This window comes from Ochlerotatus camptorhynchus, unplaced genomic scaffold (genome assembly GCF_037179485.1).
Source record: "Ochlerotatus camptorhynchus isolate MF236.1 unplaced genomic scaffold, CSIRO-AGI_Acam_v1.1 ptg000209l, whole genome shotgun sequence".
In the NCBI taxonomy this organism is placed as follows: Eukaryota; Metazoa; Arthropoda; class Insecta; order Diptera; family Culicidae; genus Ochlerotatus; species Ochlerotatus camptorhynchus.
In genome coordinates, this window is record NW_027040699.1 from 3,719,560 (window position 1) to 3,745,401 (window position 25,842).

General features: G+C 40.6%; 1 protein-coding gene across 1 annotated transcript in view; it reads left to right on the forward strand.

Annotated features, from left to right (window-relative positions):
* Positions 1-25,842, forward strand: part of Tmtc3 (Transmembrane O-mannosyltransferase targeting cadherins 3) — a 705,524-nt gene that overhangs the window by 333,007 nt on the left and 346,675 nt on the right. The window contains exon 5 of the mRNA XM_065224254.1: positions 16,519-16,618. Coding sequence (XP_065080326.1) covers positions 16,519-16,618 — 100 coding nt within the window. The remainder of the gene's footprint in view (positions 1-16,518; positions 16,619-25,842) is intronic.

The window sequence follows — 25,842 nt, forward strand, 5'->3', positions numbered from 1 at the left end:
ATAAACATCATGATTGGTGGCCTCTCTGTATGTAAATATTAAAAGATATAAAAGATAATTACTCCAAATTGAAGCTTAAAAGTATTGCGTACTTTGAACATTTTCTTGAACGATTTTCGCGAAATCTTTTCAGGTCCTTGTTCCTGCACTCCTGTGGTTCTTCAGACAGACATCCGATTGGAACGATGGCAGCTGCTATTATATCTGCGCCGTGAATTAGGACGCGGTGTACAGATGACGGCATATAGTACCATCCGTAATACTCTACGTAGCACTGTGCAGTTTCGTGGCAGAAGTCTCTGAATGCATCTATTTTGAATGGTTGGCCACATGCCAGAACACTTAGAATTACTGCGAATTTCTCTACTAGTTCCTTTTTCAATCCAGTAATTTCCGAAGAAAAAAGTTGGGTCCTCCAAAAAAACGACGGGCAGTGTTCCCGTCATTGGAAGAGCCTGAGCCATGCTTCGGTATATCAATGAGCAATCCGATGCGCCGCTCGAAGTCTTGTTGAATGGCTGAACTTTGCTGAAGACGTCATATGTCTATCTCGTTTGTAGAAAAAGTTAGTTTTTCTAAGTGCCCTCTTAACCCTCTTAATATTAAATCCGGTGTTTGTTTCAAAAGATGCGGATTGCCATTTTCAGCAACTTCTCCGAAGAAACCTACCCTCGAAAACGTCAAAAATGATGAGAAAAGACTTTTGACCGTCTTTTTTTCAGAACCACCCCACTGTGAGACGGATAGACGGACAACAGGGTAGACGGACAAACTGAAATGTGGAAATACGGACAAAATTACAGGTGAACAGACAAACCGACACATAGACAATCAGACGGACAGACAGGCGGGCAGGCGAACGAATAGACAATCGGACGGATATACGAACAGATGGACTAAGAAGGGATAGGTAGATGGGTGGAAAGACAGGAACTGAGGATAGACAGATAAATGGACAACCGGACAGCCGGATAGACGGACAGACAGACAGACGGTCAGACAAACAGACGGATAGGCATACAGTTAAAGCGGCAGACAGATGGACAAGATAGACGGACAGACGAGCCAACGCACAATGGGAAAAATGGACGATAAAATTGATAAAACTGTGTATCACTGAAAAACGCTGAAACAAAATTATGATTCATTTAATTTCTACATAGCAATTCCACGCCAAAAAATGAATCGTTCGGATTCAACCTTCTTGGATTTGCATGAAACTTTGAATAATTGTTTGTTATGGGCAATCAAATTTCTGGTAAAATTTGGCCATTTTGGCTGATTTGCTCTTTTTCAAAATTGTGTCTGACTTTTATCAATGACTTGTGTTTCGACAAAGTCTTTTCCGACCAAAATGAGGTCTGAGACAAAGTTGTTGAGAAAAAATAAAGTCTTTCTTGGAAAATTATGCACGGTAAAATTTATTAAGTAAGTTAAAAAAAGTAAAAATTCTCAATATGTCCTTGTTCAATATGTATAATTTTTTTTAAAGCGCATGTAAAATACAAATGTTTCAAACATTGAAAACCTTGGACATTTGAAAATTGACAATCTCTTGACGGCTATCATGTTCTTTAAGGGGAAGCTCACCGCTCCGAAAAAAATAACTCCAATTTTTTTTCATGATGGGATAGAAAAATTTTTTTTGCATATAATTTTTGACAAAAATCTAAGGAAGAAACTGATTTTCTTGAATTTTTGATAATTTTTCCCAATATTTTTAGAAAAAATAAAAACGTACCGCACATATTTTTTTATTTTTGGGCCGGTGAGCTTCCCCTTAAATCGATCCCTCCATATCTCGATGGCACCTTTAATATCGAGGTATGGTGTGTTGACTTAGTACAGTGTGGGAAAATATTGTTCGAAAAAGTGTGATTGGTGTATGATTATTCAATTTTCATCTGGAATGATGGGAAAATCTTTGCAAAATGGGCCACTTCCTGAGGTCTGCTCAAGATAAAATGAAATTCTACGAATCGCTTTTATATCTTCCGCCAGAAGCGCCGAAACCCCGCTCTCAATCAATCCAATCGCATCCAGTGGGACCATTGCTCATCCGACCGACAGCAACGGATGTTATTCCTTTCCAGAAAACTACAACTAAACTACATCCTAATGCTCACGTTCTGTACAAACGACCGTCAGCAGTTGTCCTCCTTCTCATCAGCTATGACTCGCTTGATGATGATTATTATGACGCGCTCATTCTTGCTTCATGCTCTTCTCACTCCTCGCAGTAGCAACAGCAGCAGCAGCAGCAGCAGCGCCGGAGAGATCAAGCGAAACCAAATGATGATGAGCTTTGTGCTTAAACATACAAATTTACATGCTACAGCTCACCGTCGCACACTGGGGCAGATCAGTGATTTTCTCGGAAAAAATTAATAACTTTTGAACAAAGCATCCAATCAGAATACTGTCTTCGGTAAAGTTGTTTGTATTAGTTAAGCGCTTCTTCTGAATAAATTAATTAGTTAGCAACTTGGTCGTAGAGATGGCGCGCGAATCTAACTTTTGAATAAAGCATCCTAGACGTATGGTGTTTTCAACAAAGTTTTTTATCTATTAAAATGAAGGAAAATTGCAGAAGACATAAAACTTCCATAACCTTTAGTTTTGGAGATATAGGGTATAGTGAAAAATATGATGTCAAAATTCTTATTTGATAACTTTTTTGTATATTTTCATATGTTTGCTCTGGTTTCTGCATTTATTCCAACGAAAACAAACTAGGTGCGAATTTTCATTGAACTGTTTGTGGAATTTATAGTGGTTTTAGTGAAATATTCTCGAAAAACATGATATTTTGCCTCTATTTTAGGTGGGTGGGATTCTTGTAGGGGCAGCTAAGGGCAGCTGGACTTTGTCTCTTTTGCTAGCTCATGTCATTGTCTAACATATACCAGAAAACTGAAGACATGATATTCGATGATTTTTTTTAATTTCACTTTATATATACCGATAAAAACATCCTTTACATTGAAATGAACTGTTTCACATAATGAAAAACATTATATAAATTTTTGACATGTCACCATTTTTAAATGCTGTGCTGAATTTTGAGATTTTTTACTTATTATGAGCTGCCAGCAAACCAGGGGCCTGGCTGGCGGCCATGTTTTTGATGCTATCATCTGCTTTTGACTCTCTGCTTACTACACGATTATCCGTCCTTTTCCACCATGTATACGTCAGCTCAATCAGCTGCATTACCCAGGTAAAGTTGTATATGTGACATCATCGTACAAGCTGTGTGCTGCCGTGCCAACGTGATCGTGTACAACGTACAATTATCGATTACTTTTTCGAAGAGACGTATCAGCTTTTGTAAACAATGCATTTGATCGTCGGTTTGGTGTAACTGGTAGCTCATCCACGCATACTAACACCACTATCATGCAGGAGAAAATTTCCCCTATCTGATGGTAGTGTTAGTATACGTGAGCGAGCTACCAGTTACGCCAAACCGACGATCAAATGCATTGTTTACAAAGCTGATACATCTCTTCGAAAAAGTAATCGAGAATTATTAATGTGCGTCAATGTTTCAGTAGTTGGTATCCATAAGCGTGAATTTTTTTCTCGTCTCAGTTCAGTGATCAATTTCCGGTGTTGAGCAATAATCCACAAAGTTGCTATAATGGATTCACCTTCAATGTAAATTTTCAACAGTTGTTTATTCTATGCCATATGCTCAACATGCATTTCGTTTAGTGGTGTCTCAAAATTAATTTTAGTAAAGATAATAGATCACACAAGCACATCAAACTATTTTTACAACCAGATCCATTAATTACAAGTCTGCGAAAAAGACCGAAGAAAAATTCAGCCCAATTAATAAAAAAAAATAGCGAGGTATTGGCATTATTACAACCACCGGATTCATTTGACAAATAGTGACAATTAAGGACAACTGATTTCTAAATACTTCAACTTAAGAGATAGTTTAATCTTTAAACCATTACTGCTTCTGCAATTTAAAAAGTTTAACGAATAAAAATTATACATAACTGACAGGTTTCCTTATTAGTAGAGATACTTGTAACGGTTTACAAAAGGTGAAATTAAAAAAAATCATCGAATATCATGTCTTCAGTTTTCTGGTATATGTTAGACAATGACATGAGCTAGCAAAAGAGACAAAGTCCAGCTGCCCTTAACTGCCCCTACAAGAATCCCACCCACCTAAAATAGAGGCAAAATATCATGTTTTTCGAGAATATTTCACTAAAACCACTATAAATTCCACAAACAGTTCAATGAAAATTCGCACCTAGTTTGTTTTCGTTGGAATAAATGCAGAAACCAGAGCAAACATATGAAAATATACAAAAAAGTTATCAAATAAGAATTTTGACATCATATTTTTCAATATACCCTATATCTCCAAAACTAAAGGTTATGGAAGTTTTATGTCTTCTGCAATTTTCCTTCATTTTAATAGATAAAAAACTTTGTTGAAAACACCATACGTCTAGGATGCTTTATTCAAAAGTTAGATTCGCGCGCCATCTCTACGACCAAGTTGCGAACTAATTAATTTATTCAGAAGAAGCGCTTAACTAATACAAACAACTTTACCGAAGACAGTATTCTGATTGGATGCTTTGTTCAAAAGTTATTAATTTTTTCCGAGAAAATCACTGATCTGCCCCAGTGTGCGTCGTCGTCGTTGTTGTCGTCGTCGCGTCATGAGTCATAGCAACAGCAACAGCAGCCCCACTTGGAGGTATGCAACCAGAGGTTACGTAAAAGGCATTAAAAGGATTTCATGCCGTGCTGGATATAGACAGCAGCTGTCATCAGGCCCTGCAACATCCACATCCACATCCACATATGGTTTCCTATTTCGCATCCCTCGCAAAAGGAGCCAGTAGTGTTTTTCGTTTCGGATTCCGTCCGTTTCCAACTCCGGCAACCGGCACAGATGTTGACGAAAAACATACTTTGAGGTTGCTGGGTTGAAGAAAGGGAAGGAGGACGAGCTCATCATTTTAATGTGGGAAAATCTCTGCCCGAATTTTCCGAAAAACAGCGCACCGGGACCAAGCAGCCATGGATGATGATGGCGGTGATGCTGTCGGCGAAAATACGTTGAAATTTCTCCGCTTCGGTAATTCACTGGAGATTTAACGAGTTCCTCGCTTTGTAGCTCGTTCGACGACGACCACGGCGACGGTGAATATTTGTGTCAACTGAGTCCATGTGTGTGTGTGTGTTTGTGTGTGTGTTTGCACGTGGGCCATAAATTGCGGGCTTATGGTAGCTAACAGCAGTGCGAAATTATGGCGACGAAAACATGATTTTGTTGAACAAGCACACGTATTAGGGGAAATGCAGCTGGTGGTGACATTTCCCCACAAATTCCACCCACCACCATCGTCATTCCCAAGGGCATCAAGGGAAAAGGTTGTGTCGAAGGTGGAAGGCGGCTGTCGGTGTATTTGTCTCTGGGATTTCAAATTTTCTCCAAGTCTAGGATGTCGATAATTTTTTTCAAGCCTGAGATTTAAAAAAATCAATGCTTAAGAGTTTCAAAATTTGTCCTTAAAAATGTTCAATGATCAGCTTGGAGCTTGGAGCGATTGCTGAAAAGGAAATCTAATGCACAGTGGATAAAATCGAAATTTTATTTTTGCCTGCTGATGGTCCTTAAAAAGTACCTATTCCAGTCATTTTGTAGAACTAATAACATTATTTTTCACCAAAGCTATTTTGAGCAGATTTCAGCATAAATTGTAGATACAACACCAAGAAAATGTCTTCTAGGGAGTTTTGGAATGAACTCGAAAAGAGTTTTGACTAGACCTCCTAGTCAATGGTGTGAATTCAGAATAACTTTTTTTAGTAGCTCATTGAAAAATGCCAAGGGAATGAATTTTGAGAGTTCAATTCCAAAGAAATTGTGCGAAGAGTTTTTCGGAAATTCTAAGAATAACTTCAAGAGCTTTCAAGTATTTCTATATAATTTTGAAGAGATTTCCGAGTGGATGTTCGGATGAACTTAGAGGAGAATTTTTTAGATAACTATGATCAAAGTTATTAGACAATTCTAACGTGAATTGCACAGAAATTCTAAGGAGATTTAAGTGAATTAAATCGAACATTGAAAGGAGCTCCAGAAAATTCTAAGAAAAAGTTCAAAACTCTAAGGCCGAATTTCCTGATTTGTTATTTTAAAAGAATTACGACAAGAACTCTGTGAGCGGAAGTTATTGCAATGAAAATGCTTGAGAACAATCACATTAAACCCTCTAGATTTTTTTTTCGATTTTTTTTTTTTCGAGATTTGGCTTAACCGCTTTTGGTTTTATGCTTCATGTAGATGTATATTACACAACTGGGAAAATTTACAAAAATCCGGTAAATTGCTTATCGAGATTTAGGTATAGGTGAGTGGTCACGCAGTCGGAGTTCGAGACTCGTTGAAACCATGTTGATGCTATTTTTGACGTAGGACTACGTCTGTGACTTGCATATAAACTTCAAATGGTTCGTGCCAAGTCAGTATTTAACTAAATGAGTTCAAATTTTGGGAGGCTAATCAGAATCCGATTTGGACAGTTTCGAATCACGGTTGTGTTTTAAGTTTACTCTCTGTTTTGTGCGTGCGTTCGCTTCCATAGTTTTCGGCTGCATTTGCCGGATTAGCACTGGCACTCTGCCTCCCGGACGGTTGTACGTGTGTGATTGGTGGTTTTCTCGCTTTCTGGGAAGTTTTAGAATCGAGAAAGAAAACGCGATTCATCCTGTTTGCTAGATCAGAAAAGATGTCGCTATCTGCGTTTTTTTCTTCGTTTGTATAGAAATTTGAGGCATCGTGAGTGATAGTTTTAAATTTCAGGTTATTTACGCGTTGTATGATTTTATGAGCGATCGTGTATATTTTCTTTTTCTTCTGTGTTTATGAGCAAAAGCGCTCAATGCCTGCGTCAAAGGTGCTGGGTTTTCTAATCGTTATATGATAATATTGGTGATCAGATGCACTCCAAGCACCGGAAGGTCAGCGTATTCTGCTGCGAATCCTGCAGTTAGCTTCCAATTAAGTACCGTATACAAATGAGTGATAAATGGCCTCAATAATGCGGTGTAAAAAGAAAACGCGTGCTGGAGAGTAGTGTTAAGAATGATACATGGAACAGCTTCGAAAACATAGAAAGACAGGATTCTTGCCGATAATTTTGGTGAGATCTTTTCTTTTGAATTTATTTAATTGTATTTCCATTTTCACATAAAATTTACTTTATATTGCCGAATAGAGATTATTAAATATATTTCACTCCCTATTAACACAAATGTTCCCTCCCGATCTACAAAGGTAGTATGGGTTCCCTGCACCTTCTTAAGTAGATGTTGAACTAATTTTCCTTCCTATCCTCTGCAATTGTAAGGATGTGGCCAGGTGCATAATGTGATGCTTGCTCTGCAAATTTTGATGTGTGGAAAAAACCACTAGTCCTAAGTGTTTTTTCACGGCAACACACGATATATTATGCAAAGTGTATTGGTTGACCATTATACAGCCCCCCACGATTTGTGCAATCGCATATGCTATGCTATGCTATGCTAAGACTACGTCTGTGCTTTCTCATTGGAGGTACACTTTGTGAAAACCGAAAATGGAACATGTAACGAAATTATGAAAGATTTTGAACGGTAATAACTCAGCTGCCCCTGATCCAATTTCAATAATTTTATCACCAATGGATCATAAATATTTCTATGCATCTATTCAAACAGGCCTGATAGGACTAGGAACTGTAATTAATAACAATAGAAATTTTATAAAGACTAAAGCTGAAAAGACGCATCTGCGTCACTTGATTAGTTATACATGTAAACCACACTAATTCAAGAAATATAGATCATTTAACGTCAAGCAGACGTGCCAAAACTTTTGCGACTTCCCTCCCCTTGGCTAGTTTTTAACCTGGACGTTGGTGGGTGGGCCTAATCTTATGCTTCATAGTGGAGCGTTGGAGACGGTTGGTTTAGGTTCGGCGTCGTTGGTTCATGCCGTGACAGAATAGCGTCATGAGCATGCGATGAGGATTACTGAGCTTCCCCTCTCTGATGAACCATTGCATAAGAGAACCAAAGTTCTAGCCCGAAGTGATAGTATCACACTTGTTACTCCTTTATTTGAAAGCCGCGTTGTAGTACGCTTACGTATAGGCACTGACGTTGGGTGCGATACTGGCGGGTTTTGCCGCAAATCACTCTTATTTTATTTATTTTTACGCAGATAGATTTATTTGGGTTTGCAAGAGAAGTATACTATTGAAATATTTCAGAAAGTGCCCAACGGTGCTCCTTCTATTTGCGTGACAAGCTTTCATTGTTGTTTTCATTGAAGCATTACTCAGGGAACAATATTAAACACCACCATGGTATTGTAACTAATCTTATATATGCTTCATTTTGGTTTGGGATAAGTGTTTGAACTATGGCTCGGGATTTCCACTGTGGCGTGCTTCTATTGTGACATATCCATACGTAATTTTGTGGGACGACATAGTGGAAACGTGTGAGCGTAGTTGAAGCATATACACTGATAGGCAAAATAAAGTGCCCACCCCATCATTTTTTGAATTTCTCTCATTTATTTGGTTCAAATTAAAGTAAATACACTGTAGTATTTTTTATATCTTATTCTTTATATTCTTTTTAAGTTTCACTTATAGAATACCAGATAAAAAGAAGAGACTGACTCGAAGAAAAAAAAATCAAAATGGGTGTAAAAAAGAACAGTGACAAAAAAAAGTGCCCACTGCATTTTAACTCCAGAAAACATAAAATAAAGTAAAAGAATACCAGCCTAATAGTTAATGTGTCCTCCTTTGGCCTTCAGGACCAGCTGCAGGCGCTTCGGCATGCTCTCCACTAGATTCTTCAGGTGCTGTGGATCTAGTTCTTCCCAGGCGCGCTCCAGGGCTTCAAAATAGTTATTTTTATTGGTAACACCAGTTTTGTCAACCCTGGCATCGAGAATCGCCCACAAATTCTCGATGGGGTTGAGGTCCGGGCTTTGTGGAGGCCATTCCAGTGGTTTAATTCGACATGACCGGAAGAAAGACTTAGTCTTCTTGGCAGTATGCTTCGGATCGTTGTCCTGCTGGAATACGAATTTCTCCTCAAGGCCCGTCTGGATCAGCGAAACTTCCAGATTTTCCCGCAGGATGTCGATGTAGGAATCTGCCGTCATTATCCCGTCGATTTTCACCAGGCTTCCCACTCCACCCCACGAAAAGCACCCCCAGACCATCACATTTCCTCCTCCATGCTTCACCGTGCCTTGTATGTGGCGCTCCTGAAGCTCCTCACCCGATCTACACCACACACGAACCCGTCGCTTCCGGTTGAACAGTTCGAATTTTGATTCGTCCGTCCAGAGAACCGTTTTCCAGAACTCTAGGGGCTTATCAGCATGCTCCTTAGCAAACTTAAGCCGTTTGACTTTGTTTGCCTTGCTGATAAATGGGCGCTTCCGAGCAACTTTGCTGTTCAACCCCTGTGCTACGAGACGGCGACGAACAGTTCGACTGGAAACTGTTAGCTGAAGAGCCTCCTGGATCTCGCGGACAGTTACCTTCGGGTTCTTCTTCACTTCACGCATGATCTTGGTGTCCGTTCTCGCATCCGTTTTGCGCATCCTGCCTCTGCCAGGGCGATCCACCACTGATCCGAACGATTTCATTTTCTGCAGAATTTTCCCGACCGCTGTTTTGCTGATATTGTACTTCCTAGCGACAGACCGGTGCGATTCACCGTTTTGCACATCACGAACAACCAATTTTCGGATACACACGGGAATTGCTTTCGAAATCACTACGTCCTCCATTTTTTTCAACTGATTCAAATGCGATCACGTGTACAAATGCACCAGTTCCACCCGTTTGCTTCAATACATGTCAAACTTTCAAAACAAAAACAATCGAGGGGTTTTCCGATGGAAACTTATCGAAAACATACCGATTTTTGAAGTGGGCACTTTTTTTTGTCACTGTTTTCTTTTTCAATCCAAATTGATTTTCTTTTACTTCAAGTAAAACTTTATATTTTCAGTATTCCATAGGTGTAACTTTAAAAGAATAATAAAGGTAAGACATCGAAACAGACTACGGTGTGTTTATTTGAATTTGAACCAAATAAATGAGAGAAATTTCAAAAATGATGGGGTGGGCACTTTATTTTGCCTATCAGTGTACCTTATATAATTTAAAAAATCAGCTTGGAAACTAATTTCAAAGTGAAGCATTTTAGTCACTTGAAGGTGTCACCTGGGTCGATCTAAGATATAATAAATATAGATCAAAGTCGAAATTACTTGAAACACGTTAAATTTTAGATTACATAGCAGTTTAGGTACTTGATTAAAGCATGGGTTATGATTGATTAGCTAAATTAGAGATTTCAATTATTTATTAAATTAGACTAATGAGATATCATAATCATCAAACGAACTTAAATAAGAAAATTTAGACAGCCTAATAACATTAAGTAAATTAACAAAAGAGTTAGGATGCGGGGGGTCCGCTTAGGGAGGCAACTAGCCTTTTCATATATTGTCTGTTTATTTTGATGGTTGCTTTAAAATATCAATTTGGTATATATGTAAAAGGATGAATCAGTGGGAGATGGATTTTCGGTTTCTTTACATTTTGCAACACAAATCTAGTACTATGTGTCATTTCCTCAAAACCCCCCAATAACCGACCTCTTCAATCCCTTCCTTTTCCCATGGCGTTCAAGTGGTCCGCATAGACTATTCAGCCATTACCCTTCCTTTATCCTCGGCTTTGGATTGACTTGCGCTCCCATTGCCCCACCAAACGCTGCAAAATGAAAATGAAAATGAAGCAGACGTGCCAAAACTTTTGCGACTTGCGAGGGCCCAATCATTGAACCGAATAAAATTGGATTGTCCGGTCCGATTTGCTGATCCAGCTGCCTACACGTCATTATCATCTTCCAAAGGGTTTAAGTCTGTACTACCATCGGCCCTTTTCAGGACCACCAACATTTTCCAAAAGAGTTAAATTTCTGAACATGCCCCAACTAAAATTCATACCAAAAGGTTCTTTTCAGGGCAATCATAGTCATACTAAAGAGTCTAAACAGAGAGAACCCCGCTAAAATTCCTATTCCTACACAAAATACAAGCTCCTGTTGCAGTTAACAAATAACATTTATTATATAATACCACGTAGTCCTACGTCACCATTTTGTACTACCCCATAGGGCTGTCCCTTGTAGTTTTTTTTTTATCTTCGTTAATGCTTTTTCTTTAATAATTTTTTGACGTCTGTGATTTCTATATGGGGGTACACTTTGTAAAAACTGTAAATGGAACATGTAACAAAATTATGAAAGATTTTGAACATTACTAACTCAGCTGCCACTGGACCAATTTCAAAAATTCCATCACCAATCGTTCAGAAATATTTCTACGTATAAAATGCTTCCGACTCATGATTTTAAACAAGAAACTATTGAAAAAGTGGTAATGTCAAGCATTGTTCAATGTACAAATAAAAAGTGATAATTTTATCACTGTTTCCATGAAATAAACGTTCTTCCCAAACCCAGTCGTCAGAATCGAGTACCACTTGGTTGCACTTCATTCTGCTTTAATCTGAAAAGATATAAAAGAACGCTGCTGTCAAGCCGCAAGATTAAGCGATCCAGAGCATGAGCATGAGCATGAGCATGAGCATGATTGACCGCCCACGGTTGCTACTCTGTTATTGCCAGACCAGCTGTAATTACACAGAGAACCAATAGACGATGCTTGGGACTAGCAATCGTCCTCAATGTGTAAAAACTGGTGATCTCAAACTAGGCAATACCAGCGCCGGCCGCGCCCGAACGCAGGTCAAGAAAGGAATGGGTAGGAACGTGTTGACGTGACACTCGCTTTGATGGAAGCCGAGGAGTCCTCTGCACTTCCACGAGGAATCACAGGGATGTTGGGTAAGAGGGTTGGGTTTGCAGCAGGGTTCGTTTTGCTGATAAGCTGAATTGATGTCCTAACGATCGTATAACGCGAAGGAGCTTGGGATTGAACCCACGGTCTTCTGCTCAGTAAGCAAAAATGTTTGCCACTAGGCAGACGAGCTCCTTTTTAATCATTAACGAATATTGAATGTGGATGGGCTTGAGATTAGACTCATGATGTTCTGCTCAGTAAGCAAAAACGGTTGCTCTAAGGCCACCGAGCCTCTCATATCACATTATAGCGTTACTCAAGTTTTTTTTAACTATTCAAACCCGGCACCGACGACAACGAAAAGTTTTACAAAATACACGATAAACAAGCGATCTTACCATGCATTTTTAATATGAAAGGATCTGGGACCGCGTTTTTCTCTTCAGTAAGCAAGCCACTGCAACCGACGATCTTTGAAATCCTAAAACTAAAAGTTACGAAAGAGTACTTAGGCCGATTTTCGAGTTTCGATTTTCTCTTTACGCATGGTTCAGACAATCATAACTAGCTATGACCGACGTGACGATTGTTTAAAACCTGGTTAAACAAGCTATTCAAATGAAATTACGTTCTCGAATTTCACTTGGAATGTAATGAACAACAGAAATACGCGATAATTCATATTTTCAGCGGTTGATGTTTAATTTTAAATATACTAACGGTACTGCCTACGACTGCGACGGCGATTACGACAGCGACTACGACGGCGCCTACGACAACGACAACAGCGAATTTGTAACTTACCATTTGTCTAGGATAAACACCTTTGCCCGGCATCTCCACTGGTTCTTCATGTCCGCTATCTGTCACTGTTTGCAAAATACCTTTGTTGTAATATTTCCCCAGGAACCGTTCACGGCCACCAGCTACCGCCCGTCCAGTCTCGGGCGTATCCAGCGAGACATCCTTCAGCTTACTCCTCAAGCCGCAAGATTAAGCGATCCTCAGGATTAAGCGATCTTCAAATAAAGATCGATCTTGACGGATCGATCTTATATTTGGCTCTATAATCGATCCACTGACTAAATCGGTACCAAAGAATCGATCTTTGGTAGATCGGTCTTTGGATTTTTATTTTAATACTCTTGTTTACGTTGGTACCCTAAGAAGTTCTTTCCTTTATAATATTCAATTAAATGTTGTCGTGACGGTAAGGAGCAATGAACACAGAAGGGAGGTAGAATAAACCTTCAAATGTTGTTGTATTCGCAAATATCGGAAATGCAAATAGTGACGTCATTGTAGGGAGCGATCCTGCTGTTGACGTTATGTTCGTTAATTTTACTACGCAGTCTGGGGTGAGAGTAAATTCTTTTTTATTTGATCCAAATACACTTAAAAAATTCAACACTGATCTTTTTTTTTGAAGATCGAAAATATCGAAAGATGAGATAGATTTCTTTGATCTTTTCGTGGACAAAGCATCGATCCAAAAAATCGGAAATCGGGATGAAAAAGATCGATCTTCCAAATATCAATCCAAGATCGCCCAATCCTACTCAACTCATTTTCGCTTCGGATGGCGTGGTGAGCAGGCAGCAGAAGCAGCAATAGCAGGTGGCAGGTTAACCGCCATCCGTCGTTTGGCGGTGTCAAACGTATCTCCGGTCTGATCTGCGAGAAAATACGAGGCGTGCTGAAGGTGTTCCTGGAAAATGAGATCCGTGATGCTGTCACCTACTCTGAACACGCCAAGCGTATGTGGTCATGGATGTCGTCTACGCTTTGAAGCGACAGACGCACTCTGTATGGTTTTGGAGGTTAAATCATCACCAACTTTTCAGGGCCATATTCAGAACCGCACGCCCCCAACGACCACACAAAATGCTCTCTAGAGTTTTAATCTAGTAACCAAACTTGGAAGCAGGGGTGCAATTGATTTTGATCGATTCTCTGCATGTTTCGTTACTAATTCGTTAATGTCCCTTTGCTTTCAAGGTATTGACATTGGCAAACTACCCAAAAGGAGAGAGTCGCTACTTGATACCAAACTACTCATGATGGGAGGAGTCGGCGTGTGCAAAAAGAAAGGCAATCAAAATTTAATTTAGTGATTGTTTCCCAAACACAGACATCATATTGAAACACCATCGTGACTATGCATTGTAGCATTCTCTGTAAATTCCAATTGGTATAGTAAGTGATTCAGTGTTTACACTCCGCGTTGGATAGAGCCAATATTCGAAGTGAAACAAGCGTTTATTGGGAAATTCTGCAAAAATCTGCAAAACGTCTCAACACATGGTTGCTAAATATCTTCGCGATTATCGGAAGCGCGTGAGAGATCAGAAGGCAGGGAAACATGCGAAACAGACACAGACCGTTGCTGCACGCGTTCGAATGTGCGAACCAACAAGAAAGCGGCCAAAGGTAATCCTAATTTTAGGATTTATTCAATAATCGCTCAATTTCAAAAATTTGAACTATGAATTGTTCATTTTGAAGTTAAGTTTCCACTTATTTTTTATTAATATATTAGTGAAAGTGAACGTCAACAATGCGGTCGCGCTTTGGATGAAACCCTTAACTTTTTTTATAATAGGTCATTTTGCTATTGATTTGATCTTAAGCAGCTCAAAGAAGAACAAAGAACAGCTCATAGAAGTGGTTCAATATGTATAACACACCACCGAATAGAAATGCTTTCGGCAACGTGTGCCTTTAGGTAATGATAAACGTTGCCAGAACTATTCTACATTGGTCAAATCGAACCTGAGCCAACGTTTTGATACCGCCATAAACAAAAACTTGAATGGTTAAACCTAATAACTGACTTGTTATAAAGGACATTCATCCGTGCAAAATTGACATGTCGTAAACTGTGTATTCGATTATGCCAAACGATATTTTACAATGCACTGCTTCCAACTTCATAATTTCCATTATGCACATGCTTGGCTGACGGGAGCAAAGCTCAAACACGGCAACGTGGAATTTAACCATTGCTCTTTGATACGCGAGCCACCACCCATTTGATGTGCTACGATTACCACGTCTACTACTGCCTGCTACTGCTGCTGCTACAGTGTGCACCAACCCATCATTTACCCTGTCAAACACCTGCTTTTTCCAACCACCGCTTCCCTTTCATCCTTATCAGCTGGGTTGGCTGTTTGCTAGTTTCCATGGCTCACCAACCCCGAAGCACAAGAAATTGCACTGTGTAATTTAGTGCATTCGCTTCGATTTCCACACGTTGCAGTGCGTTGCTGCACGGTTCAATTTTTCCACTAAAGGATGCTTATTTTGATGTACGTACACACTTCACTACGCAAAGAGTCGCAGTATTAAGCCCACCCCCTCCCCCTTGAATGCTACATAGCTGCAGAACGAGTTACGTGATCGGAACACTATGTTGACGGTGCAGTTCGTAGAATATTGGCATGTGCCATCATCATCCTCACTATAATGACGGCAAAAGCCAGCGTCATCATCGTCATAGTTACGAGATCCTTAACGAGCACATTTAGCTTATCCGCCCGACGTCGATGCACCCACTTGCAGTTGTTGTTGATGTTGTGTGCAGCAACATAGTTAATATTGGGAAATGTGCTCAACGTACCTACGTTTGATGGCGGCAGTAATTAGATTGAGATTAGGAAATCGCATAGCGCTGTCAGAATGTTTCGTGCTGAGCATATATGTGTGTGTCTTGCAATATTCCTCACGAGAAGTCAGTGCTATGACATACATCACCGTTGTAGAACCCTACTCACCACAGGCTGCCTATTGCGCTGTTCAAACGATTCACTGAACTCAGTAAAAGCCTCATTCTGAAAGCAACGACTCCCACGTGGATTTGCTGAATGTTGAATTCCTACTCTCCGTTACTTCTCAACACGTCCGGATGATCCATTTTATCTGATCAGAACACAGCTTCGCGCAATTTCCATGGAAGGCAAAAGTGGCTTCGTCACAGTTTGCCGGCAAGCGCGACACGGATATCTGGCTGCCTGTGGATGGAACAGGTGAACGAATATTATACCTGCTCTCGGTGGTTGGACCAGGAAGCGATATCGCGAGACGCGTACGACAAAAGATAAATGACTTTTGCCTGGGAGCCCACCCTCCGTAATGAGCTCCAGAGGGCTGACATGACCTCCATTTCGAGTTACAGCAGTGCCGTCACCATGTGACAGCCGGTATCAGCTTCAGCTCTCAAGTTCGTCGTACGCGCTACTTGACTTGATAGGATGGATTTATGGCCTGGAAGAGTCAAGTGGTGCCACTTGCAAATTTTCCTGCATTCCTGCTAGCTAAGCAACCGTTAAAGCGGATTTAAGCTAATAATCTCCCCCATCGGATTTCTTTTCCATTCGAAACTTCCCCTCTGCAAAGTAGCAAACCACCGCAATCGGAAACCGAAATCAAATTACCTCTCCTGGTCTTATCAATTTCAGTAAACCAATTATCATATTTCAATTGTTCTCCCTTGAATGCTTGAATTCTCTCCCCCCAATGTGCCGCCATTGTTTGCTATTTATTGTTATTGTAATACTGATCTCCTCTCCCTTCTCACTTTGCAGGTGACCGGTGTGGTTGGTCGGGCCGAAACGCTGTCGTCGGTGTTCTTCCTGGCGGCGTTCATCTTCTACACCAAGGCGACCCGGCGGAAAAGAGCCACAGGTAAGTTCAAATGCGGTGGGAAAAAAATATAGGATAGTGAGAGAATGATTAGGGGAGATTGCGGGCCTTATTTCTCGTGAAATTTGTGATTTGAAAATACCAGTTGAAATTGATAGTTGGGAAACAGCTTATTCAGATATTGGTCGTTCTCTGGAAGGAACGAGGTTTATATTGAATGGAGCTTCTAATGGAATTATTTGGGCTTAAATATGTTCAGGAAAGTATGAGAGTCACTCATTAATACTTGGATATTTTTAACTTATCATAGATTAAATTTATTGCTCCACGACTATAACTAGATTGGGTGAGTAATCGTACTTAATTAGATGGCGCTATGCTTCAACCATATACTTAGAGAAAGCAAATCATCATTCAAGTGTAAAACGGCATTATTTAAATCCTTAGCTGCATTGAATGATACAGTCTCATCTGCGAAAAGATTAATCTGTTGAAAAATCGTAAAACACGTCCTTAGTATACATCATAAATAAAAGGGGCTCTAATACATTTCCTTGGGGCAGTTTAGGGCTATTCCCCACGGGACTGGAAAGAGAATAATTAAAAACAGTCCGATAAGTTCTATTAGCCTACAAGATACCTATACATATGTAAAAAATAGATGGAATCGATTGGTGATGATCCCATCTTGTGCAGATCTCAGAAAGAGGTCCTTTTTTGCCGAATCTCCCCAATATACATTAGTTAACAAAATAGTAGAAAAACTGATTTTGCGCCCAGGAAATGAACTCAAATTGTACCTTTACAAAAAGCCTTCAACGAGATTGACAAAATGTCTTCACATGTTTCCCCGCCTCTACTTAAGTTGAAGAGTGGGGGGAGGGGGCTTTAACATTTTGAAAATTTCATAAGTTCAAGAAAAACATTTTAAAATGTCGATTGACAAGGTTGCTAGAATCCACACAAATATCCCTCGTCACAGCTGATTTGCCTTGTAAAATCAGCCGTGATGGCGATAATTTGTGGCATCAAACATGTCTTTAAATGATCCAAGTACCTACTAGAACATAATTTTGTGTTCATGAAATTTTAAATATCAGGGCTTTGAAAAACTTTCAACATCGCGCTGATATTTATAATTTCATATAACTTTTTCGAAGTCTGTGAACGCTACTGGGTTTTATGCAAATCGGAGAAGGTCGAGTTTTTTCGATTCGTCATATGGAACTTCTCTATTGTGGGATGTCTGGAACATTTGAGTAAACCGGAAGTCGCCATCTAAATAGATCCGGACATGGGTTTTTGGTTTCTACTCATCAAGCCCGTTCTGCAGTTGACCTTGTCTGTGAACCTCCCAAGTAACCAAGAAGCCCGCTAATAGCCCGATAAGCAATATAAGGTTTTATATCAATCGTATATTAGCTGTATATTGCAAAAATGGCCCTGCCTGGGGGGGGGGGGGGAGGGGCTTGTAGGTTACTTGGGCTGTCCATCGATGCACCGAATAATACCGATGCACCAGACCCAGCAGCTCCTTGGAAGCGTCTCGTCTCATTCTTCGACGGGCTTCTCCGGACGATAAACCATTTTGTTCTTTCCATAAGGGTTGGCAGTTATTCAACTATCCAAGGTTTACAGAATCTGTTCTCGCAGACTTGCGTCATCTTGCGGGAGTGCTTCAAGGTGTAGCTGCTGATTTCGAACGCGATCGAGAACTTAGCACTGTCTGACGACCCGGGTTAAGAAATGATTCGGGGTGACCGTTGAAGATAGCGTACCGTCTAGTGGCAATACAGTTAACGGGCAAGAATTGATGAACAACTCCTTGGTGGGTTGAAGGTGCATCATGGCTTTCGTGTAGGCACACGCAATCTTCCGGAAGATGCAATTTACTGGTTATCATGGAATCTCCGCAACTATTCGGAATTGGTGCAAACCTGGAACTCCTAAAACATACAAAACTTCAGGAACTGACGGAAATCCTGGATTTGTCAGAACATTGAAGTCCGAGGGTTCCATGTGAAAGACCCAGCAGCTTCTCCGGACGAGAAACCATTTTGTTCTTTTCGTAAGGGTTGGCAGTTATCCTGCTATCTAAAGTATTCAGAATGTGTACTCGCAGACTTGTGTCATCTTGCAGGTGTGCTTCAAGGTGTAGCTATTGACTTGGAACGCGATCAAAGGCTTAGAAGCGTCTGACAACCCGGGGTAAGAAATGATTCGGGGTGACCGGTTAAGATAGCTTACCGTCTAGTGGAAAGACAGTTAACGGGCAAGAATTGATGAACAACTCCTCGGTGGGTGTGCTGGTGGGTTGAAGGTGCTTCTTAGTCTTCGCAGAAAGCGGCGTCGGTGGTGTAGTGGTAAGCGTGATTACCTCTCATCCCAGCAGTCCTGGGTTCAATGCCAGTCGGCGCCACCGGGATGTTCTGAGGCATAACATCTCTGATCACGCCTTCCTTCGGAAGGGAAGTAAAGCCAGTGGTCCCCGGTTCATGAGTTGATGGGTGATAGGTAGGGTCCAGGTGTGGGAGCTGCATCCCTGGCGTCGGTAGCATTGATGCTCAGCACGGAAAACAAAATCGACGGAAAACAAACCAAAGGAAAAAAAGCCTTCGTGTAGGCTCACGCAATCTTCCGGAAGCTGCAATTTCCTGGTTATCACGGAATCTCCCCAAGTATTCGGAATTTGTGGAAACCTGGAATTCTTAAAACATTCAAAACTCCAGGAACTGACGGAACTCCTGGATCTGTCAAAACATTGAAGTCCGAGGGTTCCATGCGTTTCAAACTTTTCTAATTTCTCGAAGTTTCAGAAATTTCGTATGATGTTGGGATTTTGGGACTTCTGATCGTATCTGGATCACCGAAATATCCTTCAAAATCCTGACATTTATGAAAATTATCAAAGCATCATACTGCTGGGTTGCTAGTGTAACAGGATGCTTTGTTGGATATTCATGGACTCTTGATCGCTAGGAATACTTGTGAATATTTGAGGTAGACAAAATGGAGCAACTGTAAACTGTGGAGGGAATTTATTGTTTATAGTTTGATATAGATTTCTAATCTGATTATGATGTATATATTTAATTATTTTAACGATAACTCGTCCAGCTCAAGCCTTTGTAGGAGTAAGAGAAGGGACCACCGTCATTATCATCATCATCATCATCTCAAATTACGCAAGCTGATGGTTTACAGGAAGTTCTTCGGGAGTCTTTTTGAGTTGCTGCTGTTCTGTGAGTATCGAAAATATTCGGAGTACTTGAGTTCCTGGAACTCAAAGAATTCCAATAGTTAAGGTATGACATTTTTTGGACTTTTGAAGTCCAATAAGTTTCAAAGTTCCAGCAATACTCAAGTTTTCAGAGATGCTAGAAATCCGGGAGTTTCCATAGTTCTTAGAAACCATTCTTTTCCGGGAACTCTCACATTGCTGAAAAGTCTTGGTGAACCTACAGAAATATCTGTGTTTAATGAATAGAGAACCAAACTCCTGAAATTTCGGAATCTTCAAGAATTTTCGTAGTTCCAAAAACAGATTTGAAGTACTTTCTGGAGTTTAAGTGGACATTTGATTTACACGAATTCCTTTTGTGCTCGGACCTACGAGTGATTCGAGAGTTTCGTTTTCCGAAGTGAAAGTTTCATAGCATACCCATTGTTCCAGAATCTGTGATTTTCAGATGTTCTGGAATCCAAGGAACTCTCAGTATTACCTGCCTTACTCTGAGAAAGGCAGACGAGTTGGAACTACGGGAAACATTCCGCACTCCACGAACTGGCGAAACTCCTGGAACAGGTAAAATGTTGAAGTCCGAAGAGCCTCAGGACTTTCTGAGGATTCTCAAAGCACCGAGTAGGTTGTTTAATTTGAAGTTTTGGGAGCTCTGGATCGTACCTAGAGTACCGGCTTATCCGAAAAAATAGATAAGAGTGAGTTTTGACGTAGGACTACGTCTATGATTTCTATATGGAGGAACACTTTGTGAAACCCGAAAATGGAACATGTAACAAAATTATGAAAGATTTGGCACGTTAAATACTCAGCTGTCATTGGACCAATTTCAATAATTTTAACACCAAACGATCAGAAATATTTTTACGGATCTGTTAAATTTAAGACTTTATCATTTTTCAAATTGTCACTTTTGAAAATTGCACGAATGTGCAACTGTTGCTATTATAATTAAAATTATTACCGATTGCCTGCGAAAAGCGATTTCCTTAACACAGATTTCAAAGTTGTATTTCATCCGGTCTCACGGTTAATTCAGTCACCGCGTGGTGAGTGGTGGTGTTCGAAAGGGTCCCCGCAAGCAGATAGCTATCAAGGCTGCCCTCAACCACTGATCGGATTCAGTTCGAATCATCGTGTGTGGTGGTGTCCGATCGTCGGCATCAGCAGCAGTGCTTTCTTCAGTACACAACGAAAGGCTGCCTGCAAGCAGCGAGCTGCTGCCCACATGAGCATCCATAGAAAGAGGAAGTACCCGTATCGCTATTTATCGGAATCAGTAGCTCTTCGTGCGTCGCTGTGGGTCATCTATGCCCAGCGCGTCACCCTCATTCCAAACAACATACAGCTCACCAGCCTCATCTGTGTTTAACACCTGTGGAGCTCAGCATTACTCAACCATCACGACAAAACGGTCCTTTTCAGGACCACCATAAATTTGTAAAAAAGTATTTTTGAGTCATTTGTCAAGGTCATCAATAGAATGTCAGTTCTCATATCATATCAAACAATGACTTCTTTCGATGATGTCATGAATTTCAAGGCTCGCCCACGCAAATTTTACATCACCACCAGGTTGGGTAAGACTTCCCCTACCCGACGGTAATGTTGGATTGTAATGTTGAATTCTCAAAAATCATCGAGAGAAGGCATTGTTTACAAAAGCTGTTACGCCCAATACCAGCTCTATCTAGATATGTTTAAATCTAACATACCATGTACTTTAAAGCAACATTGGGGGTGCAATTTCAAAAACCAAAGTCGGTCGCGGCATGAAAGTGGTCTGATTTTGATTCAGAGATAATGGATTTTAATTCTTAATACGAAAATCGATAGGAATTTTTTCTACGAATCTGTTCAAATTAAAACTTTAACATTTTTTCAAAATTTCACTATTGAAAATTGCACGAATGTGCAACTGATGCTATGCTAATTGAAATTATTCCAGATTGTCAGCGAAAAGTGATTTCCCTAACACGGATTTCAAAGTTGAATTCCATCCGGTCTCACCAAACGGTGTTTATTCAATCACCATGTGGTGAGTGGTGGAGTTCTCCAGTACACAACGACAGGCTGCCCGCAAGCAGCGAGCTGCAGCCCACATGAGCATCCATAGAAGGAGGAAGAAGCCGCACCGCTATTGATCGGAATCAATAGCTCTTCGTGAGTCGCTGTGGGTTATCTATGTCAAGCGCATCATACTAAAGAGTATAAACGGAGAGAACCCCACTCAAATAAGATTTATTAAATAAGACCACGTAGTCCTACGTCACCATTGCGTACAACCCCATAGGGCTGTCCCTTGTAGTTTTGCGAGTTGTGGAAGTTTTTCAAGATTCGCAAGCTCTCAAATTACAGGACATTCTTTAGAAGTTGTTGGGGAGTTATTTGTGTTCGTCGAACTCTCATAGTTCCGTCAGTCCAGGAAGTTTCTTGAGTTTCAGGAGTTCAAAAAAAAAATATTGTGAGTATCATGTTTCATGCAATTCCAGGGGCTCTTCCAGAACCGACTGAAGCTCTGATAGCAGTTAATAGTTCTTTCGAAATTTTAAAAGATATACCGGAATTAATTTAAAAGATCTGGGGAATTGGCAGAGGAGTTCGAACTCCGGAAACATTCCACATTCCAAAAACTGGCGGAGCACCTGAAAATCTTGAAGTCCAAAGAGCCCCAGGAGTTTCTGGCAGCTTCAGGAATTCTCAAAGCACCGGGAAGGTTGTTTAATTGGATGTATTGGTAGTTCTGAGACCTTTTCAAGTTTCGTAAGCCTTAAAATAACAGGTCTTGCCGTTGTTGCTCTCATTTTCGTCATATAGTTTCTATTGAAACTAAGAATTAACATCACTGATTCATGAAACTCCTGCAACTTCAGGATCTCCCGGAGAAAGAAGAATGTGGGGTCATGACATAAACATGGAGCCAAATGGCCATGGGGCCATCCTCTGGTAAGTCCAGAACTTCCGTAAAAGAGGTCAATCAATGAAACTGATACTATAGCTTCGCATTTTTTTTTTTACAAAAACATTAGGAACTGTGATATTTGTGGTCGTGACAAAAACATGAACCTGGATGGCCATAGGAAGATACGGAAAATCCGTATAAGTGATCCAGTGGTTTCTTATATCACAGTGTTTAAAAAAGAACTGCAGAGCTCTAGGATCGATTTGCGAATATGAACCCATGAATCCCGGCTGGTATGATGACCTTCTAGGTACATGTTTATGTCACAACCGCAAATTAATTTATATATGACAGTTCCAAGTGTTTTCGAAAAAACCATGGAGCTCTAGGATCAGTTCCATACATTGACCACTTTTACGGATGTTTCGGATCTTCCGGAGGACGGTCTCATGGCCATCAAGGTCCATGTTTATGTCACGATCCCAAATTCATTCTATCATCTCAGTTCTTAGTGTTTTTCAAAAACTGCGGAGCTCTAGGATCAGGTTCATGGATTGACCACTTTTACGGATGTTCTGGATTTTTTGAGGACCGTTCCGTTGTCTCCAGGATCCATATATAGGAACCATGACTGTTTTCTGGCTGATTGTGAACATTTGTGCCCATTCATCTAAATTACAGATCTTGCGCCACTTGCAAACCCTACAAACACACTTTTCAAAAAAAAAGTGTAACAACTCTTGTCGCTTTTTAAATAAGTAGACGACTCTATTTTCAATCTTTTTGCTATCAAAATCATCTACAAACCATAGGAATACTAAAGGTATCACAATTTTTGAAACTCATTTAGAAATGGCTAAATTATGTCATTGCAAACTTGCCGTTACACGTTTTTCGGAGGCATCGTGTTCGGACCCAAGTAACAATTCTGGTTTTATGAAGGTTCTGTAGACCATGATTTAGACTTGTAGAATGCTATAAAACCTCTATAAAACTTGCAATGTTACTTGGGGAGTGTTAATCAAGCAAAAAATCTTCAACTAGATATGTCTAAGTCAGCTCTAAATTAGTTCAAATTGTTTCCTGGGCAGGAACTCGGCATAATTTCCCAACCAAATAGCCTCTGACATGTTGTGCTTCACCGATAACTGCGTCGAATGTCACAAATTCAGGCCCATCAAATAAATTGAACCCATTTTCCGCACCATCAACATTCATCCAATTCGAGCAAATACTTAACCTCTAGAACTGGGCAACCCCCTGCTGCCACGGTTCTTATCACCCAAGTCTGAACAGATCCTCCCCGAAGTAGGAGCGTGGAAAATTCAATCACATCACATTCCAATTTAGATAACCGTACCCAGGTCGTCCTCCTTCTGGCGTCGGTAATTAAAACTAATTAAAGTGTTAAATTTTCGACTATCTGGACTTGTGGAAGGCACCAACACTCCACCGTATTCTCCGATGGTACTTGAATAAATCTGCTTCAACTTTCACCCGGTCGGTTCGGTTTTTGGAACTGCTTGAAGATGTAAAGTGGATGCATGGGAGGAGAGGGCAACAGTGAAGAATTGCCAAACATTCTACCCTGAGCTTCGGAACATGCCACGTAAGTGGGAAAAGTGGAAGGAGTTTGTTTCTTTAAAGATCAGATAGGTGGGAGTAAACTTTCTTGGCAACTCGAGCTCGGCATTTCGATTAGGAATTCAGGAAGAGAATGGAAATGGCAACAGATGGTTGGTCGGTCGGTCGGTCGGTCGGTTCAGTGGGTCAGACTTGCTTTTGCTGAGTGGAATGCTAACTTTGGCTTTAAATCCGCTTGCATAAAGGAATAACTGGGATGCAAATGGGTGGTGATATTAAATTCCCAAGTGCATTATAAATAACTTGCAATTACTTTTAACTGCAGCGAAGCCCCGTAAAAAGTGCAGAGCTGCATGATGAAGAAATTTCATAACGTAGACTTCATATTACAGAGAGTAAGTTCGATACCGAGTCCAAATTAAAATCATAAACAACCAGAAGAACCACCCGTGCTGGGTTAAGAGCTGAGCAAGAACTAAATCCACTTCGGTCCACCCGTTGCCAGCAATTTGAGATGCAAAGCAGGTCTCTCACATCCCTCCCTCTTCACCGAACGCAGTATTCAATTACTTATCCAATAGTTTCGCTTTCCCCCCCTCAAGAAAGGCTGATCTTACCGGAATCCCAGATTTTCGTTCCCAGCAGCTTTGTTGGCTCTTTGGCAGGTTGTCGTAAATAAATCACGTGCATTCCACTCGATCCCTTCTCTTGGAATTCTCCTTCAGCATCAGCAGTAACAGCAATCCTTTCGAAGGAAGTTGAAAATTCTTTTTATTTCACCTGCTTCCCACCGTCGCGTCGTCATCCCCACGATTTCAAATTCAACTCAGAACAGGACTTTTTTGCTTTCGTTCGTTTCTACAACCCGCACCCGCAGTTTGCCAGGTCGTTCTCACTTGACTTACATCCTGATTTTGCTGTTCTTTGCTTTGCTCTCGCTCTTCCGGCGGCTGTCGGGAAGGAGCAATTTCCTTCAACTTCGACAAGAGTTTCGCTCCGGGAACGCGCACTGGGCTTGAAATCTTAATGATGCAACAGCTTCAACTGGTTCTGCGGAACTTGCCAGGGCCAGGGCCGGGCCTGCTGCCGTCCATCCATTCGAGTGGTTTCAAAACTACATACAAGCACTTTTACGAGAGAGTTTGCAAGGTTCATTTCGTGGCATTCCGGAACTAAACAAAAATAGGTTGGGGGATATTTTGCATTTTTTTTAAGTTATGAGATTCAAATGCGAAACAAATTGTTTTTTTTTTTTTTTTATAGTCACTTTAACACTTTTGGGTCATTCGTGACTTCTCAGGGGATGAGATTTGAACTCGTGACTCCGGCGTGAGAGGTATGGATGCTAACCTCTACGCCGGAGTCGCCCCCCGAAACGAATTGATCGAGAAGACAAAAATGATTGTTCTTAAACCGTTAGTCTTTTGGAAAGTTTTTACATTTTTTAACCCTTATTTTGATGTGATTTAAATTAGGGTGGTCCCTATGGCTCACTAACTACATCTCAATATCATCATTTTAAATATGTGAGGTACATCG